Source organism: Sipha flava, unplaced genomic scaffold, assembly GCF_003268045.1.
Source record: "Sipha flava isolate LNK unplaced genomic scaffold, YSA_version1 325_pilon_pilon, whole genome shotgun sequence".
In the NCBI taxonomy this organism is placed as follows: Eukaryota; Metazoa; Arthropoda; class Insecta; order Hemiptera; family Aphididae; genus Sipha; species Sipha flava.
The window spans coordinates 46,775-66,093 of record NW_020273010.1 but is presented as its reverse complement, the minus strand read 5'-3'; the positions used below and the strand labels follow the sequence as shown (position 1 = coordinate 66,093).

At 27.9% G+C, this 19,319-nt stretch overlaps 2 protein-coding genes across 7 annotated transcripts; both read right to left on the bottom strand.

Moving 5' to 3' along the window:
• LOC112686827 (RAC serine/threonine-protein kinase) lies at window positions 1-9,208 on the bottom strand. 6 transcript variants are annotated; one of them, XM_025559271.1, is made up of 9 exons: window positions 9,032-9,208; window positions 7,868-8,004; window positions 7,569-7,803; window positions 2,063-2,252; window positions 1,796-1,993; window positions 1,540-1,731; window positions 1,211-1,477; window positions 981-1,145; window positions 1-882 (listed from the first exon to the last, which is right to left on the bottom strand). In XM_025559271.1, the coding sequence occupies exons 2-9, from the start codon at window positions 7,956-7,958 to the stop codon at window positions 652-654; spliced, it is 1,569 nt and encodes a 522-aa protein (XP_025415056.1). In that variant the 5' UTR covers window positions 7,959-8,004; window positions 9,032-9,208; the 3' UTR covers window positions 1-651. The 6 variants fall into 6 exon arrangements, with proteins under 6 accessions (XP_025415056.1, XP_025415059.1, XP_025415061.1 ...); XM_025559274.1 differs by lacking the exon at window positions 9,032-9,208 and adding an exon at window positions 8,390-8,840; XM_025559276.1 differs by lacking the exon at window positions 9,032-9,208 and adding an exon at window positions 8,394-8,840.
• A 4,286-nt stretch (window positions 9,209-13,494) lies between these two features.
• On the bottom strand, window positions 13,495-15,219 carry LOC112686828. The gene is made up of 2 exons (XM_025559278.1): window positions 14,826-15,219; window positions 13,495-14,751 (listed from the first exon to the last, which is right to left on the bottom strand). Exon 2 carries the CDS (start codon window positions 14,230-14,232, stop codon window positions 13,726-13,728), a length of 507 nt encoding a protein of 168 aa, XP_025415063.1. The 5' UTR covers window positions 14,233-14,751; window positions 14,826-15,219; the 3' UTR covers window positions 13,495-13,725.
• Between the last annotated feature and the right edge of the window lie 4,100 nt (window positions 15,220-19,319).

Genomic DNA, 19,319 nt, shown 5'->3' with positions numbered 1-19,319 from the left:
CTTGTATAAATTTTCTACCTTAAATTTTTCCCTATCATTCTCCCTTATAACCCTATACAATTTTTAGAACTGTTATGATGTAAAATTAAGACAATTAAGACAAACATTATATTTCTCATAGAAATATTTGATGAAAAAAAAAAGAAAAAAAAAAAAAAACAAGAAAAAAAACAAGCTATACAATTTTTATGAATAAAAATTATATCCTGCACATAAGAGAGGCCGGTAAAATGTTTTAGAATAAATTTTCAACAATATGTACACAAAACAAACACTTTCAACAAGATGGGTAAAAAATAATAATAATAATAATAATAATAATAATTGAAAAAAAAAACAGCAATAATTTATAATAAATGACTACATACAGAACAGAAAATAATAATTGAAAAAATTCAATAAATACTGAACGATCATACAGTGTGACTTTTTGTGAGTTAAGTTTTAATAAGTATTTGACCAACGTTCAAAAAAAAAAAAAAAATTCACTAGTTCAAAACATTGTATAATATTAATATAATTTATATACAAAAAATAGCCTAATGTCAAAAAGAAAAAATATGAAGAGTAAAGTCAGTTTATCATTTATAGTAAATTGATTAATTGTTAAGCAATATTTTACGGAATCACTTACATATTTTTTTTTTTTGTTCACGTATGACTGAAACACGAACTGGCACTAATTGATATTGATCCAGCTAGATCTTGATAGCTAAACTGTGGGAAGTAAGGTTGGGATTGTTCCATTTCTTCTGCAATGCTGTTTAAATGATGAGAAGATAGGTCAGGTGGAGTAAGTTCAACAGATTCTCCAGTAAATTCAGAGTCAAAATATCGTGTATCTGTATCTGATGATACTTGAGGTTGGAATGGAGGAGGGATTTATAATAAATTTAAAAAAACCAATTTTAGTGCACTCTTAAAATGATAAATTAATTTTGAAGACTACTATTTAAATGATATATATATATATATATTACTTTTTTTTGTTCCAAATCCAACCAATTAATACTACTAAAGAAAACATGACTCATAATTTCTTGGGCATCATCAGGGCCTCCACCTAATCGCTTTTTGGGATCTTTAATCAAAAGGCCTGAAAGTAAACATTTTGCAGCAGCAGAAAGACCCCTAGGAAATCGTACCTAAAGTTTTAAAATAGTTAATATAAAAATATATTACAGAAACCATAGAAATTATTATAACATACAGTTTCCATCAAGATTAAAGTAAATAATTTGTCATGATCTTTATTGTAAAATGGCAAACGTCCGCACATCATCTCGTACATAACTACTCCAATTCCCCACCAATCAACAGCTCGACCATAGTCTAAATCTTCCAACACTTCAGGTGCTAGGTATTCTGGTGTACCACAGAATGTTTTGGTTGTTGATCCATAGGTGATATCTTCTTTGCACAGTCCAAAATCGGCTATTTTAATGTGACCATCCTTATCTAATAGTAAATTTTCAAGCTAAAAGAATAATTATAAATAAAAACAAGTACAAAATATTAATAATAATTTTAATTTTTTACTTTTAAATCCCTGTAAATAATTCCTTGGGAATGTAAGTAGCCCAAAGCAGATATAATTTCAGCCCCATAAAAACGGGTTCTATCTTCTGTAAACACTCGTTCTCTAGATAAATGGAAAAATAGTTCTCCACCATTTACATACTCCATAACAAAACATAATCTATCAGCAGTTTGAAATGAGTATTTCAATGACTAGAAAATAACAATAGTAAAATAATTTATATAATTAGAATACAAAAATTAATTTAATAATTACTATTAGAAAAGGATGACTAGTAGTGCGGAGAACCCTGTTTTCAGTAAGTGTATGAGCAACTTCATCTTTTTGGATGATTACTTCTTTTTTAAGAATTTTAATAGCATACAAGTGACCAGTTGCTTTTTCTCGACATAAAATAACTTTACCAAAAGTACCTTTGCCAAGTACTTTAAGAAACTCAAAATTCTCAAGAGTCTAAAAAATAAACAATGAATTGAAAAATATAACAATTAGCATATAGTTTTTAACTCTAGCAATACATACCACTTTTCGTTTTCCAGTAGATTTACTTGAAGACGTTCCTTGAACAGAAAATTTGGCACTGAAGTCATCTGAACTTGGTCCAGACATTGTACTTGACATACTAGTTGAATGAGATACACCTTCCATTTCAACTTCATCAACATCGGACAAACGTTCTGATACACCCTTAATGGCAGTCATCCATTCTTCTCTAAATGAGGGAAAAATAGATTATGTGATTATTCTACTAAATCTAAGACCATATAAAATTTGAGGTAAAATTAAGAATATATGTATCATCATCTAAAGGCAACACCTTAATTAAGTAGCTATGTATTTTACAGAATAAATATTATTATAACATCACCATTTATATTAATTATACTTTTTTTTGTTCATTTTTATTTTAATTTTAAAATGCATGAAATCATACCAAGTAAATATATAAATCCATAAAAAATATAATCCTATGTGGATGCAACTGCTCCACATTCGAGTCATTTTTAATTTTGAGGGATATTTTATTTAAAAAACCATTAAGGCAAGATTTTTCTGTCTATTACATTTTTATTATAAGAGGATTAAACTAAAATCTATACATCCGCCATTTTCGAAAAAAAAGTGAAGTTGTTAATTAGATAGGATTTTCCTTAGAAATATTTAGAAAAGGTGTTAGATTTCTAAAGTCTCAAATTTTGCAATAATTTATTTGAAATAAAAAATTATATTTCTACAAATATTGAAAGTATAATTTAATTTTTAACATTAGAATCTTAATAAAAATACTATAATAAAAAAATAAATAATGAACTCTGCATTTTAAGATTGAATATGATATGATTTGAATAACAATAAATATAATTTTTTTTATAAGTTTTCATAATTGTTTAAATATACAGCTCAGTATATTAGAAGAAAACACCTATAATTTTAAAAACACTGTTAATTAATAATTAAAGACAACAGTGAGTTGTCTTCCATAATTTTTAAAATAAGTGTTAAATATGTTATAAATAATTATTAATAGATTTTTGTTTGTTTTGTGTAGACATTCGTTGAAAATCAAAAATAATATCTTGAAAAAAAGACAATAGGCATATAAGTATGATATTCAAATACCTATTTATAATCTCTCATTTTTGTTTAAAACAATTTTTAAGTTATAATATTTATATTTAATTTACATATATATAGTTCAATAATTTATCAATAATTTTATATTTAAATAGGTAAATATGATAATATGGGCCCCAAAATTGAGAACAATTATATTTAACGGTTTTTCTCATGATTTTAAAAACAATTTTGAATTAACTAAGATCATGGTTAAAACTTAAAATTGAACATAAATATAATGAATATTAAAAGCTAGGCTTAAATGACTATAAATGACAAAATATAAAATATTATTTATATATATTTAAAATAGTCTGGTTGTAGATTCTAAATACAAATAGACATGTGGTTTATTAATTAAAGCTAAGTTTAAATAAGTTTGTTAATTAAGCAATAACTATTAAAAATTCATATTCAAATTTAAAACTTATTTTTAAAGATTTAAATATATATAATATATTAAATTTGATCAACATATTTATGTAAATTATAGGATAATATAATTGTTGTGTTTACGTCTATGTTAATGTTTTTATATTTTTGGAACCTATTAAAAATTAATAACTCAGTATAGTTATTAAATAGTTTGTATATTAATTAAACCTATTATTTATTTATTAATTATATTTCATTGAATAAATTAGTTTTATCAATGAAATTGTGCAGCAAAATTAATAATGGCTAAGCATTAATAATAATAAAAACATGTTCATTTAAAATGTATGTATCATAATATCTGTATTTTCCTAATTAAATTTATTAAGTTATATAATTGAATGTATTATGATGTAACTTTAAATTTAGGATAAATGTATAAATATAGGTAGCAAAAAATACTATTATATTTAGTTAATAAGTTTAATTTGTTAAAAAATTACAAATCTACTATTTTAAATAAAATTTTGATATTCTCATGAGTTTTAAATGTGAAAATAATCCCTTATAATTGATATCAAATTATTTTGGATGGAAAATATTAAAATTTTCTTCTGAATACTTTTGTATAAGTCTTCTTTTTCATCTTTCTTTCAACTATTTGGGGTCAGCCACCCTTGTCCTAAACCTCCACTAGTCTCAATTTTCTACATCCCTTACCCACACACCAATGGCCATCATATTATTCTTAATTGTATCCAACCATCTCTTTTTTGATCTTTCTCTTCCAATTTTTCCTTCAATAATAATTTTCATAACAATTCTCACTACATTTGTTTCCTTTTGTCTCATCACATGCCTAAACCATATCAGTATATTTTATCTCATCTTGTTCACTATAGACGCGACACCAATATTACCTCTCACATATTGATCCTTTATTCTATCTTCTATTGTCACTTTATTCATTCGCATCATAAAGACATTCACAATTTTGCAACCCTCTAACTCTGTTTTCTTCTCCTGTCAAACATCCAACACTCTGAACCATATAGCATAGTAGGTCTCACTACACTCCTGTAAAATTTACTTTTCAGCCTCATTAGAATTTTCTTATAAGATAAAATACTCGACACTTCTCTCCATTTCATCCAACCGCATTTAATCCTGTTTTAAATCCATTCTGAAGACTCCGTACTTTTGTACAAATGATCCTAAATATTTCAAGTTTTTGACTTCACCTATCACCGCTTATTGTTATTGGTTTTCTCATACCCTCAACTTTTTGGTATCTTCCTCTAAAATCATACTCTATGTACTCAGTTTTATTTCTAATAATTTTCAATCTCTTTCTTTCAAGAGCTACTCCACTGATACAATGTATCATTAACTTCTTTCAGATTTTGTCCTACCAAAACTATATCATCAGCAAACATCATACATCATGGTATCTCGGCCTGTATGTCTTTCATAACTTAATCCATTACCACAGAGAACAAATAAGGATTTAGAACCGACCTCTGATATACACTAAGTACAACATTAAAATCTTCTGTTACTCCACACAAACTCTTTACACTAGTTCTCGACTCTTCATACATATCCTGAATCAAATTTATGTATTTTTGGGATTTCGTTTTTCATTAATGTCCACTTCTAAACTTCTTTAGTCACTATGTCATACATCTTTTTTAAATCAATAAACACTATGAAAATATTTATGAAATGAATACTTCGATTTCAGTTTATAGTATTATAGTACACTGATTTTATAAAAAAACAAACTTTTATTTCATCACTATTTGTTAGCAAAGCAGTTTTTTTTTTTATTAAGGGGTTAAAGTATGTATTAACATTAAATAATTTTTGCTCAATATTTATTTATTGCATATAATAAATTATAAATGGTTAGATGGTTACGAAAATGAATGAAATGCAATTCAAATGATTATAGTTAGTATTGAATTAATTGAATCACAGTAAGTAATAATTAATACATACATAAGGAACAATTTAAAGTTACCCTAAGGAACCTAATTTTTAAAAATGATTAAAAGTTTATGTAAGAAAAAAAATTATTGTATCCATAAGAGAACAAGCTTAATATAAAATATGATATTTCTTTTATTTAACATGTGTTATTTTTTTTTAATCAGTGCTATTAGCTTCAAAGAAACTTGTTTATAACATTTTTGTTCCAAATTTAATTATAATCATATTAGTAGCAAAAATAATATACTTTTAATATTAATATATCAACTGTTAACCTCTAGTTTATCATTAATTTATTTGTTTGTTTATGCCTTTATTGAACAAAATAAAACTATCAAAGTTGTTTTTAATAACAATGTTTCTATCAAATTGTTTAATTAATTTAGCCACTAATTTAAAAAATTAAATAAAATCCTTAATATATTATCAAATATTTTTTAGTTAGTTTTAAAACAACACATACATACTTTAAGAGAACACGTAATATATATATGGAAAATTAACTAATTTATTATTAAAATATAAATAATTATTTTTCCACAAACAATTATTAAAATCAAAGAATATATATATATATATATATATATTATTAAACGATATAAGTACTTTTGTTATTTAATATTAAAACTAAAATGTTAAATAAGAAGTAAACACCTAATATATCACAAATCTTTAAAAAACAGAATTTAACTGATTAAATCTTATTTTTTATAGTGTAATAAATATGTATGATATTCTAATAAAAATATAATGGGTATTATCTTGTATACTTTAATATACATATACTTCCTTAAAAAAGTAAAAAATATTGGGGAAAAAAAATACAAAGGAATAGAAAGGTATTTTAGGCGTGGCACCAGTGACTAGCTTATTAAGAACATGTAATGAAGATGGTACTATTAGGATAGTACTAGAATGAAGGTCTTAGAAAAAGTGCTCAAAGAAAAAATAAACAAATGTAGTTGAGGGTTTAAAGAGGAGAAATAGAAATGAGGTACAAGACAGCAATATATGGCATGATGTAGTATTAGCAATGAAGAGTTAATGCTAATAAAAGAAAAAATTGATAATTATTAGGATTTTGAAAGTTGTACGTTTCTATTAATTATTTTGACATAAAAGTAATTTCATGAATGCTACAATGCAGTATAGTTTCTTCTATAGTAACAAAAACATGCTTACTGAAATTGAAATAAACCAATATTTTTGGGATTATCTACTAGATTTTGAAAAAATGAATTTTAAGCAAAGTTGTAATCTGTTTTGTTTTAATTTATATTAATGATGAATTAATGAACATAATATTACAATTTTACTTGTTAATTTATTAATGAAATATTAAAAATTAATATAAATAACTCATAAAAAAATATCTTTAAATCAATGTACCCAACTTTTCATTTAATTTAAAGGACCAAACATAGCAACTTAAAATAAATATGAACTTTTATTTATATTCAATACTTTTAATTCTAATGTACTTCTAATCTAATTTAATAACAATAAGATATTTAGGGTTATTATTAAAAAAAACAAATTAAGTAAGATAAACTATTGAATCAGAACGAATAACAAAAATATTTACAAACATACTAATTAACTAATTGTTCATCATTCAAAAATAACATATGACAAATGTCATAAATATGTTTTTCTTAATTTAATTTTATAGATATAACAGTAAATACAATAGGATGGAACATAACATCATTACGACTCAACTAAAGTAAACTTATTTAAATCAATTCCAAAACGACTGATCATATTATTTATCTAGTATGTTAAAATTGTAATAATCCATACATTCCTAAGACTTAATGTTGCTGTTTATTAATACTTAAAAGTATCCAACTTCTAATTTTATTTCATGAAACATTAACCTATAAATTCAACTTTCAAATTTAGTTTTAGCAATTTTATTCTACTTGGATAAAAGTTTAAATTTGTTAAAAACCATAATTTATTAAAAGTGAATATTAGGATGATAAATGTAAGTCTAAGCATTGACCCGGTAAGTTTGAAATTCAAATAATAATATACTAACCTTTCTTTTTCAGAAGATACATGAAATGTTCGTTCAATAACAGTAGTCCATTGCAATCCTCTGATTGTGAATGTATAAGGTTTAGGGCGATCAACACTCATTATTTGACATCGCTTGACAGTAAAATTGTTAAGAGGTTCAGTCATGGGACCTTCAGGTTTGTTTCTATAGCCCATGAGAGATCCATCAGCAAACAATATAAAATACCTGGACCTCCAGTTCTTGATGTGTTCGCCTAAAAACATTATAGGTAAATAGTAAAGTATTGTAAAAATGATGCTAAATAATAGCAATAATACCTCTTTTGAATAGCCATCCTTCTTTGACAATCGATGATTGACTGGATGACAAGGGTAATGGGTTGCAGATTGACTGCAATACGTCTGCCATGGTTTCACGCTTGACACTTGGCGACGGTTCCGTCGGATCAGATCATCTGGAACCCACGAGGGCATGAAACGAATGAGAAAAATTTAAAAAAATGTCATCAGAAAATAAACACACAAACACACACCACGATTTTTTGACGTACGAGGAGACTGGACGGGATAGCGATAAATATATAATACGCGGGTGCCGCTGGAGATTAATAACACAAATCGAGTACACGCGAAACTACGCAGCCGTTGGACAAATCTTACAGAATTTTAGCAACGAAAAACAAGAGGGATAGAAGAACATTTCAATTAAAATAACATGGAATGCTCGTACGCGATTATCAGACAACGGTGGCTAAGACCACCTCCACCACCACACGAGTTGTAGTCGCGGTCGACATTAAAATGAAAAATGAATAAATAAATAAATAAAAACCAAAATACCAACGCAATTGTTGTAGTGCAATGCAATAATTCGTTTTTACCCGAATAGATAATAGTACGACGCAGAAGGCATGATCGAAGCGTGTCTCGTTCCAGTTGCGGTCGAGTGTACTATAACTATATAGGTATATATAGGTAGCAACGTAAGTGCGCATGTGTGCGTGTAAGCGCCGCGCTCCCGCGAGTGTGTGCGTGTAACGAGAGTTCAAACGAAATAGGCTTCACGACGGTTGTCGCCGAGTTTCGTAGAAACAGAAAATACACTGCCGATGCGCGATTATTGTTTCACGCGGATCGATTTGTCAATGAGAAGACCAAAATGGTTTTAAGTCGCACGGTACACATACACGATGTCAGGAGTCATTTCTCGGATAGACGACGACAAATTTATTTAATATTCTCTTTTCGTGAGATTAAACGAGCATTCGTGTGTATCCATATACAATACTCGTCTTTTATTAAATAAAGTCATATTTGCCCTATGCAATTATAATGAGAATAGTACCATTACATTAAGTCATAGTGTCTCCGTGATAATATGGTAACCGGACCGATGAGTCGAGCAGCGCGCGCCGAAAAGAATTCCGCCTCCCGCCAGACCGATTTCCACTACTATTACATACGTGTTCTTAGATTTCTTACTTTTATTATTTTGTTTCTTATAGGTTTTGATTCACAGATACTGGATACTGGGATTCCTTCGATGTCGACGTTATGAAGTTAACACCACAGTCATTTTGTTTTGATCCTTTTCTTTTAATTTTTTATTATTGTTATTATTATTAACGAACTCGGTTTGTTGTTGTTTTTTTATCGCCATTTAGTAATCGTCGACGGACGTGGACTAGGGCGGCGGCGGTGAACAGCTCTACATACGCAGAGAGAGAGAGAGAGAGAAAGAGAGGATTGAACTTTACAGTGTCACCGATGACGCTACACGTCATTTCCCCTTTTTTAATAATCCATACATACACTGTAGCTATTGACAGCTGCATCGTTTCACCGCCCGTGACACTATTTGAAAATGGTTCTTCGTTGGATGTTTTTTTTTTCTATAGAAATGGCTTAAAATGCTTTAAAGTTAAGATAATATCTCAAATAAGAGTAAAATTAATTCCCATTGATCAATGCTTACGAATCGAATCGACTAGCAATAATAGTTAAAACAGTAAAGTATTATTTTCTGTTGGACGAAGAAAACTATTCAGTTGCTATGTGGCTTAGCAGGGACGCCCACAGAAATGTAGCTCAGGGGTGCAAAAAAATTGTAAGTACCTAAATACTTATAGGAAGATTTACTGCTACATATTTCATCTACTCATATTTTGTATTACTATCATTAATAATTTTTTAAAAATCAAAACTCATTTAAGTTTATATAAAATTACATTATTAGTTATTAGTTTTAATATTTATAAGAAAAAATATAATAAAGTTTAAACAAAAAACAACTTTATTTGATTGAATTCGCATCATATTTTATTATTTTATTCAAAAAGTAATGACAATCTCCTTTTGTTTGAAGCAAATAAATTAATTGAATCATTATTTGTTGATTAAAAAAAATGTTAGATACTTGTTAGATACAAGGATTGTCGAATAGTCACTGAATACCCAAGATCAGCTTTATGTAAAATAACTTCCGATTTTGTAAGTGACGCGAAAATCTCAGGGGGGCAATGGCCCCCACTGGCCCCCCCATCCGGGTGTCCCTGTGGCTTAGGTATAATGTTTTTTTTTGGTCATACATAGATATTACAAACACTGATAACAATAATAAGTGACAGTTTGACATTCAACATCCCCTCTATGACGCTATTAAGAATTAGATCAAATAAATCACGATTACACCTGTCTTTATAAACGTTAAACATGTTTTTAATTTTAGATAAGAAAAAATGTCTGGATTTCTTACGATGTCAATCAATTCCAAGAATTCAAAGTCTTGTACACCAGGTATACTTGAAAAATATTTGTGATAAAATGATAAAGTGTTTGTACTGTAAGTAAAACATTTAATTAGTTCATTAAATCAATTATTAATACATTTTGGAAAATTTTAAAGTACAATAATAATGAACGTGAAATAATTTTAAAATTTATAATAAAACGCTAACACGGATAAGTAAAGCTAAACATAAATTTTATTTATTTTCCAAAAACTAGGACCGAAAATTCACTAATAACCAGTGGAAATGTGTTTACCTATGTGTCATATACGAGCAAAATAAATAACTCAAAATTAAAATATGTACATTGAAAATGATGTCAAATAAATGAAATTTTCAATGCTTTTCATAACACTAGTAGATCCAATAATTTAATTTGAAATAAAAATGTAATTTTTAAAGGGCTTAAGAATATTCTTGAACTTAAAATGCCATAAATATGAAGATTTAAAAACCACGCTCAATTAACAAGAAATTTTTTTTCGCCACCCCCTCCCCCTCTTCAGTTTATCGCTACTTCTTAAAATTTCAGACCCAGGGCCGTCCCGAAGGAGGGTCTTGGCGGGATGTCTCACCACCCCCCCTCAATGAAAACACCAGTCGGCACTCGACATTGTTTCATTATAGCTTAGAAGGACCTAATTTTACTTACGTAAAACAAATATTACATATTTCGTATTACAGTGTATACACAAATAAAATTTATATTAGGTACTAATTATTATACAATATAAAATATTATTATATATTTATATATTTATACATATAATTAAATTGTCAATTATAATAACGTGCGACACTGACACATATATACATGTTAAAAAGTAAAAATATGATTACTTATAGTTAATTATATTACTTATATCGAGTAAAAAAATTGGCATTTTTCATATTATTCACCCCCCCCCTTGATTTTCATCTTCGGGACGGCCCTGTTCAGACCTTCCCTTACCAACCCAAATCAATGAAAAATTTGCCCTTTACTAGTTTTGAATAATTTAATAAAATGTATATTCTTGAGTTTAACAGTATACAATTTCAAAGTTTTTTTTTTTTTTAATTAAAAAAACATATCAAATAATGATATAAATAAATGTTAGTAAACAGTTTAGTTACAATTTTTTTCTTGCTTACGCAAATAGATAGGTATCATAAAAAAACCACAAAAAATGAGTATACGTTACACCTTACACCAGTGGTATATCCAGGATTCATTTAACGGGGGCGTTTTAAAATTTAATAGACTTATGGTAAGTAGAGCCTCTGCCCCCTCCCCCGTACTACATAAATACATTCCATGTATTTACATAAATGAAAATGATTACATTAAGACAGCATATGTAAAACCTACAAGTTGTATACAACGTTTATTCAAATGATTAAAGTAAATTTACAATTTGGAGAAATACCATAAAATAAGGTCGATGAAGGGTGTTCTAACACCCATATCACCCCCCCCCCTAAATACGCCCCTGCCTTACACTACAGATTACGTACAAATATACGTAATATCGTTTAATAATAATTCGTTTTAAACGTTATCAGTCGTATTCGTATCACCATTGATTATAAATAGCATTCAACTCAAAATTATTTTATTCGATAATCCGTTATCAGAAAATCATTGATTAATCAAAAACTGCAATACAATATATGTTAATCAATGTTGGTATACGTTTTGTGATAAAAAAAATAATATTGTTAAATGTTATTATAATCGATAAATAAATAAATAAATAAATAAATAAATAAATAAATAAAACTGCCTCCCCTAAAATTGTTAAAATATACCCAGTGCTGGCCTGGCGGTTTTCGGGGCCCGGTGCAGAATTTTGCGGGACCCCATACAAATATATGAATTTATTAATTTATTAATTGTTTATATAAATCTATGTTTTTTCATATTATTATATAACTAAATATATACTATAACTGTATTTCGATCTGTCGTCGACGATAAACAATTTTATAAGTGCGTGCACTTATAATACTTCAAAGCTATGCGTAATTGGTACCATCTTAATTTTCATTGATAACAACCCGTTTACTGAGAAGACCACACGACCACGCGGGTGGCGATTTGCGTACTGGGACTTTATTATTTTTATTTACAAATAAAGTAATAATCGTTATTTATAATTTGTAGGGCCCCAAGGGCCAAATTCCTCAATTCAGCCTATTAAAAACAAAAGTTGGAAAATTATTATACAAAAATTACCTATAATAGCGAAAACAAGTAATAACTATACGATGTAAACCGGACGTAATTACCGTGATAGTGTTATCGGTCGTCGCCGTCACTTCTCAGAAATTTTTTAGCTCAGGGGTTCGTGTAAAAATTGTACAGTGATTGAGACGCCACAACTCGTGTATATCAGTAAATCAATTCTAGGTAAAAGAAATCGAAATTACGATAATGCAGCAGTACCGTACGTCAAAATTAAGCACAATGTACCGATCTAAATGGCATAATCGTTACGATCAAAATCGTCGGACCCTTTACATAAATAACTTATCGTTGTTACTAATAATTCTTTATAAAATTATATTGAACTTTTACGATTTACATCTGATAGGACATAATAAGCAGACTTAACAAACAATTCCTGGATTTCGGGGAGGGGGGCTGAAGTCCCCTAAGCCCCCCCACAAATATACCCCTGTAAGGCCCCATAAAAGCACGGGGCCGCGGGGGGCCCCCCCCCCCCCCCCCCCCCCCCCTAGGGCCGGCACTGAATATACCTATAACTAGAGACCGGATTTTCATGCAGTAAAAATCAAAAAAATGTGCAGTTAATAACTTAAAAATTGCAATATCGTGCAGTTAAGTGCCTTAATCGTGCAAAAATGTATTTTTTTCCTAAAATCGCTTAATACTTTCAAAAATTTTGTAAACATTCAAAGTACATTGATTTAAACGCTTGAATTATACTTTATTTTTCCAGTTTTTTACACTATTATAGGATTAGCAAAAAATTAATGAGTAATTAATAATTAAAAGATTGATATAAATATATACATATATAAAAAAAACCATACCAACAGAGTTAAGCTATACAATTTTAATTTTAACTATTATACATACATAAAAAAATGTATTTTTTTATTGAGTTAAAATTTACAATGTTATACATTTCAAAATTGTGTGCAGAAAAATTGTGCCTTCTATCACTCGATACGTCTTTTAATTTAGAAAATGTTCGTTTTACTTCAACTTTTACTTTAGTTTTACTTTCAAGTGTTAGGACTCATTTTGTAGCAAGCGACGATTGCAGGCTGTTGTTCAACATTTATATTTTTCGTACCATTTATGCAGTCGTTGTATTTTTTTATGAGAGCGTAACCTGTGTTTTTTTCCACAACGGAGTTAAATTTGTGAGCTATAATTTATCCTTTCTCGTTATTTATTTTTTTAAAACTTTCTCCTATAGTTTCAAATATTTCAACTTGTTTATTGAGGGATATATTTCGGGTTTCTAACTGAGTTAATGACTGGGGAAAAGTTGACAAATGTGATTTTATGAAAGTCAAATCAGAAATTATTAACGCCGAAGTTATGATTCTCTTCAATTTTTTGATAGTCTGTACGTCTTCATCCAATGCATTAATAAACATTTTAAATTTATTAAAATTTTCGGCATAAAATAAAGCTGCTTCCAACCATGTTCCCCACCTTGTGATCACAGGCTCTGGTGATAGTTCACATTCCATAATATTTTTATATACCTCTACTCGGTGCAGTGATTTAAGCAATATTTTTTCCCCATTATTTACCAGCTTGTTTACTTCTGGAAAAATTTCGCGGAATTTTTCTAATACTCTATTTAACCCGTGGGCTACACAGTAGGTAGTACATGGGTAGAATGTTTTCAAAGCTTGTCCAGTTTTTATCATATTAGGTGCCGCGTCTGTTACAAGGAGAAGCACTTTATACTGATAATCTGAATTTTGTAAAAAAAATTCATCAGATTGTCGTTAATAAATTGAGAGACAGTGTCATAATTTGTTTTAGGGAGAACCTTACAGGCAATTAAAAATGGCGTGTGATCAATTTCCTGGTGATGAATTCCAACCAAAAGGTTACATATATAAAGTCCTCTAGCATCAGTGGTCTCATCGACTATGACGTATATATAATGTTCTCCAATTTTTTGACGAATTTTAACCATAGTCGAATCGAAACAAACTTGCAGATACTTTCTCCTGAGTGTGCTCTCGTCAGGTATACTTTTATTTGTATATTTTTGTAAAAAGGATCTAAACGGTAGGGACTGCAGTTTGAAAAATGGTATATTTGCTCCTACTAAAGCCTGGCACAAATCAATATAAAATTGGTTTTGACTGCTTGGTGTTTCAAAAGAATCTGTAATTTGTTGTTGTATCGGTTTGTTTTTTTTTTAGTTTTAATTTATTCTGGTGAATAGGTAACGAAAAAATAATAATAAAAAATTGATGCTTAATTCTTAAATAAAAATATTGTTTCTTACCACTGTTACAATGAGCATCAATTTGAGATTTCCTTTCACATCCGATTGATTTTTCACAAGAAGCGCAGAAAACAGATTTTCCATCAGATTTCAACTCCGGGTAATTTGATATCCAGGTTTTAATTTTTGACGACAGACTTGACCCAATTTTTGGCATTTTATAAATTTGTTTATATTTTTTTACGTAAATTATTCGTAATGAAACTATCACGACACTAACTAATTTAAGAAACACTCAAACACAAAGTCAGACAGAAACAAAAGTGCTAATGGTCGGAGATTTCATTCATTATCTTCTTCATTATCTAAATTTTTACCACGAAACACTAATAAATTTATGTTATTCTAAGAATATTAGCAGCTTGGGTTCACTTTTTCCTTTTGTTTAGTTGAAAACCGAAATAAACAAATATTTATGTACATACCTGTATGTAGGTAATATAATTGTATATACCTACGGCTACCTATATACATAAATATATATATATATATATATATATTATCTAGTTTAATTTTAAAAATGCTGAATATGCAATTTCATGCAACGAAAATCAAAATCGTGCAATTTAGGATAAAAAATGCAAAACGTGCAATTTCGTGTAAAATAAAATTATGTTTAAATTATGTTTAAATCTGTTTCTCATGATTTGGATTTATAATTTGTTTTTAAATATGATTTAAAGCAAAGGAAAAAAAGTTGCAATTGCACGAGAATCCGGTTTCTACCTATAACCAATAGTAAACATTCAACTATTTTATTAGTGGTGTGTATTTATTATATTGATCACTCTACATATTATTTGCAACAAAAACAAAAAAAAAACATTTTTACGCATTTTTATGCACTTAATAATGACACAAATGCGCAAAATTATTTAAACCTGAAGAAAAAATACCAAGTCGGATTACGTGATTAATTTAACTGTACTGTGGTTCTTAGATGGACCGAATTAGTTTTTCACAAGCAATTCAATATTTCAAGCTATTGTGTTTTTATTGAATGTGACTCAGCTGTAGTCGGTATCTATGACTAAAAACGCGTATGTTATAATTTGTACAAAATCTTTTAGTAAACATTTATACTTATTTTTTTTATTAAATATTAATTAAATGATAAAACATTGAAAACAAATATAGTAGTTATGCGGAATTTTACCGATTTTAATTTGTAAACCGAATACCTAACTTCGACCGATTACAATATACATACCTATAAACAACAGTTATAAATAAATAAATATTCTGGCTAACTTTCGAATGGTAATGGGGAAACCTCAACTGCAAATGAATCATATATCAATACACTCACATAGTCATATTATTTTTATTACATATATATATAACTAAGTAGAGATATATTTAATTTGTAACTGACATAAGTGAACATAAATATTTGTTGTAGGGTAGCTTAGAACCAATATCAAGAAGAAACAATTATTTGGTAAAAATATAAAGGAGATTCAAAGAAGTTTGTAAACCTCTTTAGATGTCGAATTTTGAAATATCCTTTCTGAGGAGATTTTTGACATCATAAAATAAACCCTTTGACTAAATTTCAAATTTATAGCTTTAGCGATTCTGGCTAGGTAATTTTTTTTCTTTTTACCCTGTTAATCCCTGTAGGGGTTAAATTTTGACAAATCCTTTCTTAGTGGGTGTCTAAAACATAAAACAAAACTACTGTCCAAATGTCATATTGATAGCTTCAGCGGTTCCGGCTAGGCGATGATGAATCACCCTGGACTAGTAATTTTATACATACAGATTGTATTTGTTAGATGTTTGATGATTAAAAGACAAATGAGTAATGACTAGGGTTCGGATTCAAAAGCAATATAATTAATAAAAAAGTATTTAAAATGAGAAAAAAAAGGCTAAAAAAGGCATTTAATTTATATAGAAAGCAATTAAAATAATTACTTTAAAATTAAATAGACTAACTAATTAGTAATAAAAAAAATCCACTATCATGTTTTTAGATAAGCCATTTTTAGTAAAGCGTTGACGGTTTGGGCTTAAAATATTTTTGTACATAGAAAATGATCTTTCGACGTCCACCGAATTTATTAGGGAGTACTTCATATATAAATAATTATCTAAATTAAGATTACTAATAATTTTAAACATAACATCGACAGTGCTCTTATCGATTTGTACCGATGATACCTAAACTGTGTAAACATTTTTTAAATTAGTTGAAAATTAAACACAAAAAAGGTATTTATAAGTAAATAGGCCACAAAAAAAAAGCAAAAAAAATATTTATAAGAAAAAAAATGCAAAAAAAATACATCCATCATCTTGGATTTTAATTGAAACACATTTTAATACAAACATTATTTTTCTATTATTATTAATAATAAAAAAAAACTTTCGCCTTCAAATCCGAACCCTAGTCATGACGTTAATGAACAAACTATATTATTGTAGTAATATTTTAATACAAAATTATTATTATTCTTCAAAATTATCATACAACGATAATTATATGACATATATTTATTAGATATTGATATTTGTGGTTTATAGTTAATAATAATTTATTATTATTTATAGAAATATCCTTATATTACGATTACGAAGGCTACTTCCAATAATGGTCGGGTATATTTATAGTGCTTATACTTCATAACTATTATCTTGTAGATTACAAGTTGTAGTGCATGTATTAAATTAATATATTTAAAAAATACAGGCCCAAACCAGCCCGTGTCTTGATATAAAATATCGGGCTTATTAAAGCCCAACACTAATCTAGTTTTTTAAACCCCTGTCCACCTAAAATTGATTTTAAAACGCAAAGCCTACTCACACCCATACACTTAAAAGAAATATGCAGTCCTGCCCGACCCAGTGTACCAATGGACCGGGTCTGACTCAAGCCAGGGCTCTAGTAGGTACTAGTATTTATCATTTACTGGTCGTATTTTTATACTTTTGAGTTTTAAGTGTTAATGCGTGAAAGTTTGTTGCTGTTGACTCGTCGCGTTACTACTTACTGTGTTGAATATAAACATTAATTTCTAAAATTTGTATTATAAGCTTTACATTATTCTCCTTGTGGTTACATTGTGGTAACTAGATTCTTGTAATCAGTAGTAAAAGAATAACAACTCATATTTTCTTCATATTTTTCAAAGAAAAAAAAACCTAAGGATGCCGAAGAAAGTAGTTCGTTACAATCCCAGACCAAAGTAAATATTTATTTATTAATTAAATCTACAGTAACCTCTACACATTTTAATTTTAATTACATGATACCAAACAGATAATAAGTTTTTTATGTACCACTTATATTTCACCTAGTGAATATGTATTTATTAATTTGACCAGAATAGTAGGTAACTATTAGGTAACTATTATTATTATAATAATATCATGTTTGACATTTTTTTTTTGAACTATGCTCAGATTATATAGGTACTTCCTAAAATACAACGGAAAACATATATCAAATCAATTATATTATTTTACATCTCATAAGATCGTTTTATTGTTTCAATGTAGTATTAGATATGCGCATTTACAAACAATTAAAATTTTTTTGAAACTCTAACCTATATATACTTTGGCTCTGGTCAAACAGGCACAGATCCGAGAGGGGGGGTAGTCATGAGAGCCATGACCTTCCAAAAAAAACAATCAAGATTAAGTCCTTCGTGTTTATTTATAAATTAATATATGCAATAAAACAAAGGGGATAAAGCTTTGTCATTTAATTTTAAAATTAACAATAATTCTGAAAGTTCTAATTTTTTTTTTTTACCGTATAGTACATTTTTGTCCTTTCGAAAAAATAACCACCCCTAATAATAGTTCTAGGTCCGCGACTGTGGTCAAAGAGCATGTGATTGATTATTTTTTAAAGATCTTTAACCTAATTAAATAATTACATGAATAAATAACAAATATTTTTACACTAGGTAGTATTTAATAACTCTCTAAATATTATTTTATGCATAGGACATGGGTACATGTATACTGTCGTCGATTGTTTCGTCATTTCGCGTAACATCTATAATATATTAATGTCATAGTATTATATAAATGCAAACATATCATTTACTTAATTATTATGTTGATACTCAAAGAGATATAATCATTATCAACTAATACAATTTGGCTGTTTCTATTAAGTATACATTTTTTTTGTATAGGTACAGAAAAAATATTTAATGTGCTGAATTCTTAGACAAGTATAATTTTGTTGTATTTAGAAATATACATATGTGTTTATACAACCTTTATACAACTTCTATATTTATCAATTGAATATACAAATAGTATCTCCTACGCGATAATTTTGGATATAATTTTTATATGTGTGAAGTATGGAATAGATAATAATATAAACGAGTATAAACTAGAAACAACTTGTTGACTCTCAGTATGTTATATGTTAATCGTTATTCGATTAATTATATTTTTCTTATAGATTTATTTTATAACATATTTATAATATATATAATACTTTGTTGGTATTATATGTTTAAG

Coding starts and splice junctions, on each gene's coding strand:
- LOC112686827 (XM_025559271.1), bottom strand. CDS start 7,958: ATGGCAGACGTATTGCAGTCAATCTGCAACCCATTACCCTTGTCATCC. Junction 2,253..7,568: donor GTATCTTCTGAAAAAGAAAG/GTTAGTATATTA, acceptor TCCCTCATTTAG/AGAAGAATGGATGACTGCCA. Junction 883..980: donor TGGATTTGGAACAAAAAAAA/GTAATATATATA, acceptor AATTTATTATAA/ATCCCTCCTCCATTCCAACC.
- LOC112686828 (XM_025559278.1), bottom strand. CDS start 14,232: ATGATAAAAACTGGACAAGCTTTGAAAACATTCTACCCATGTACTACC.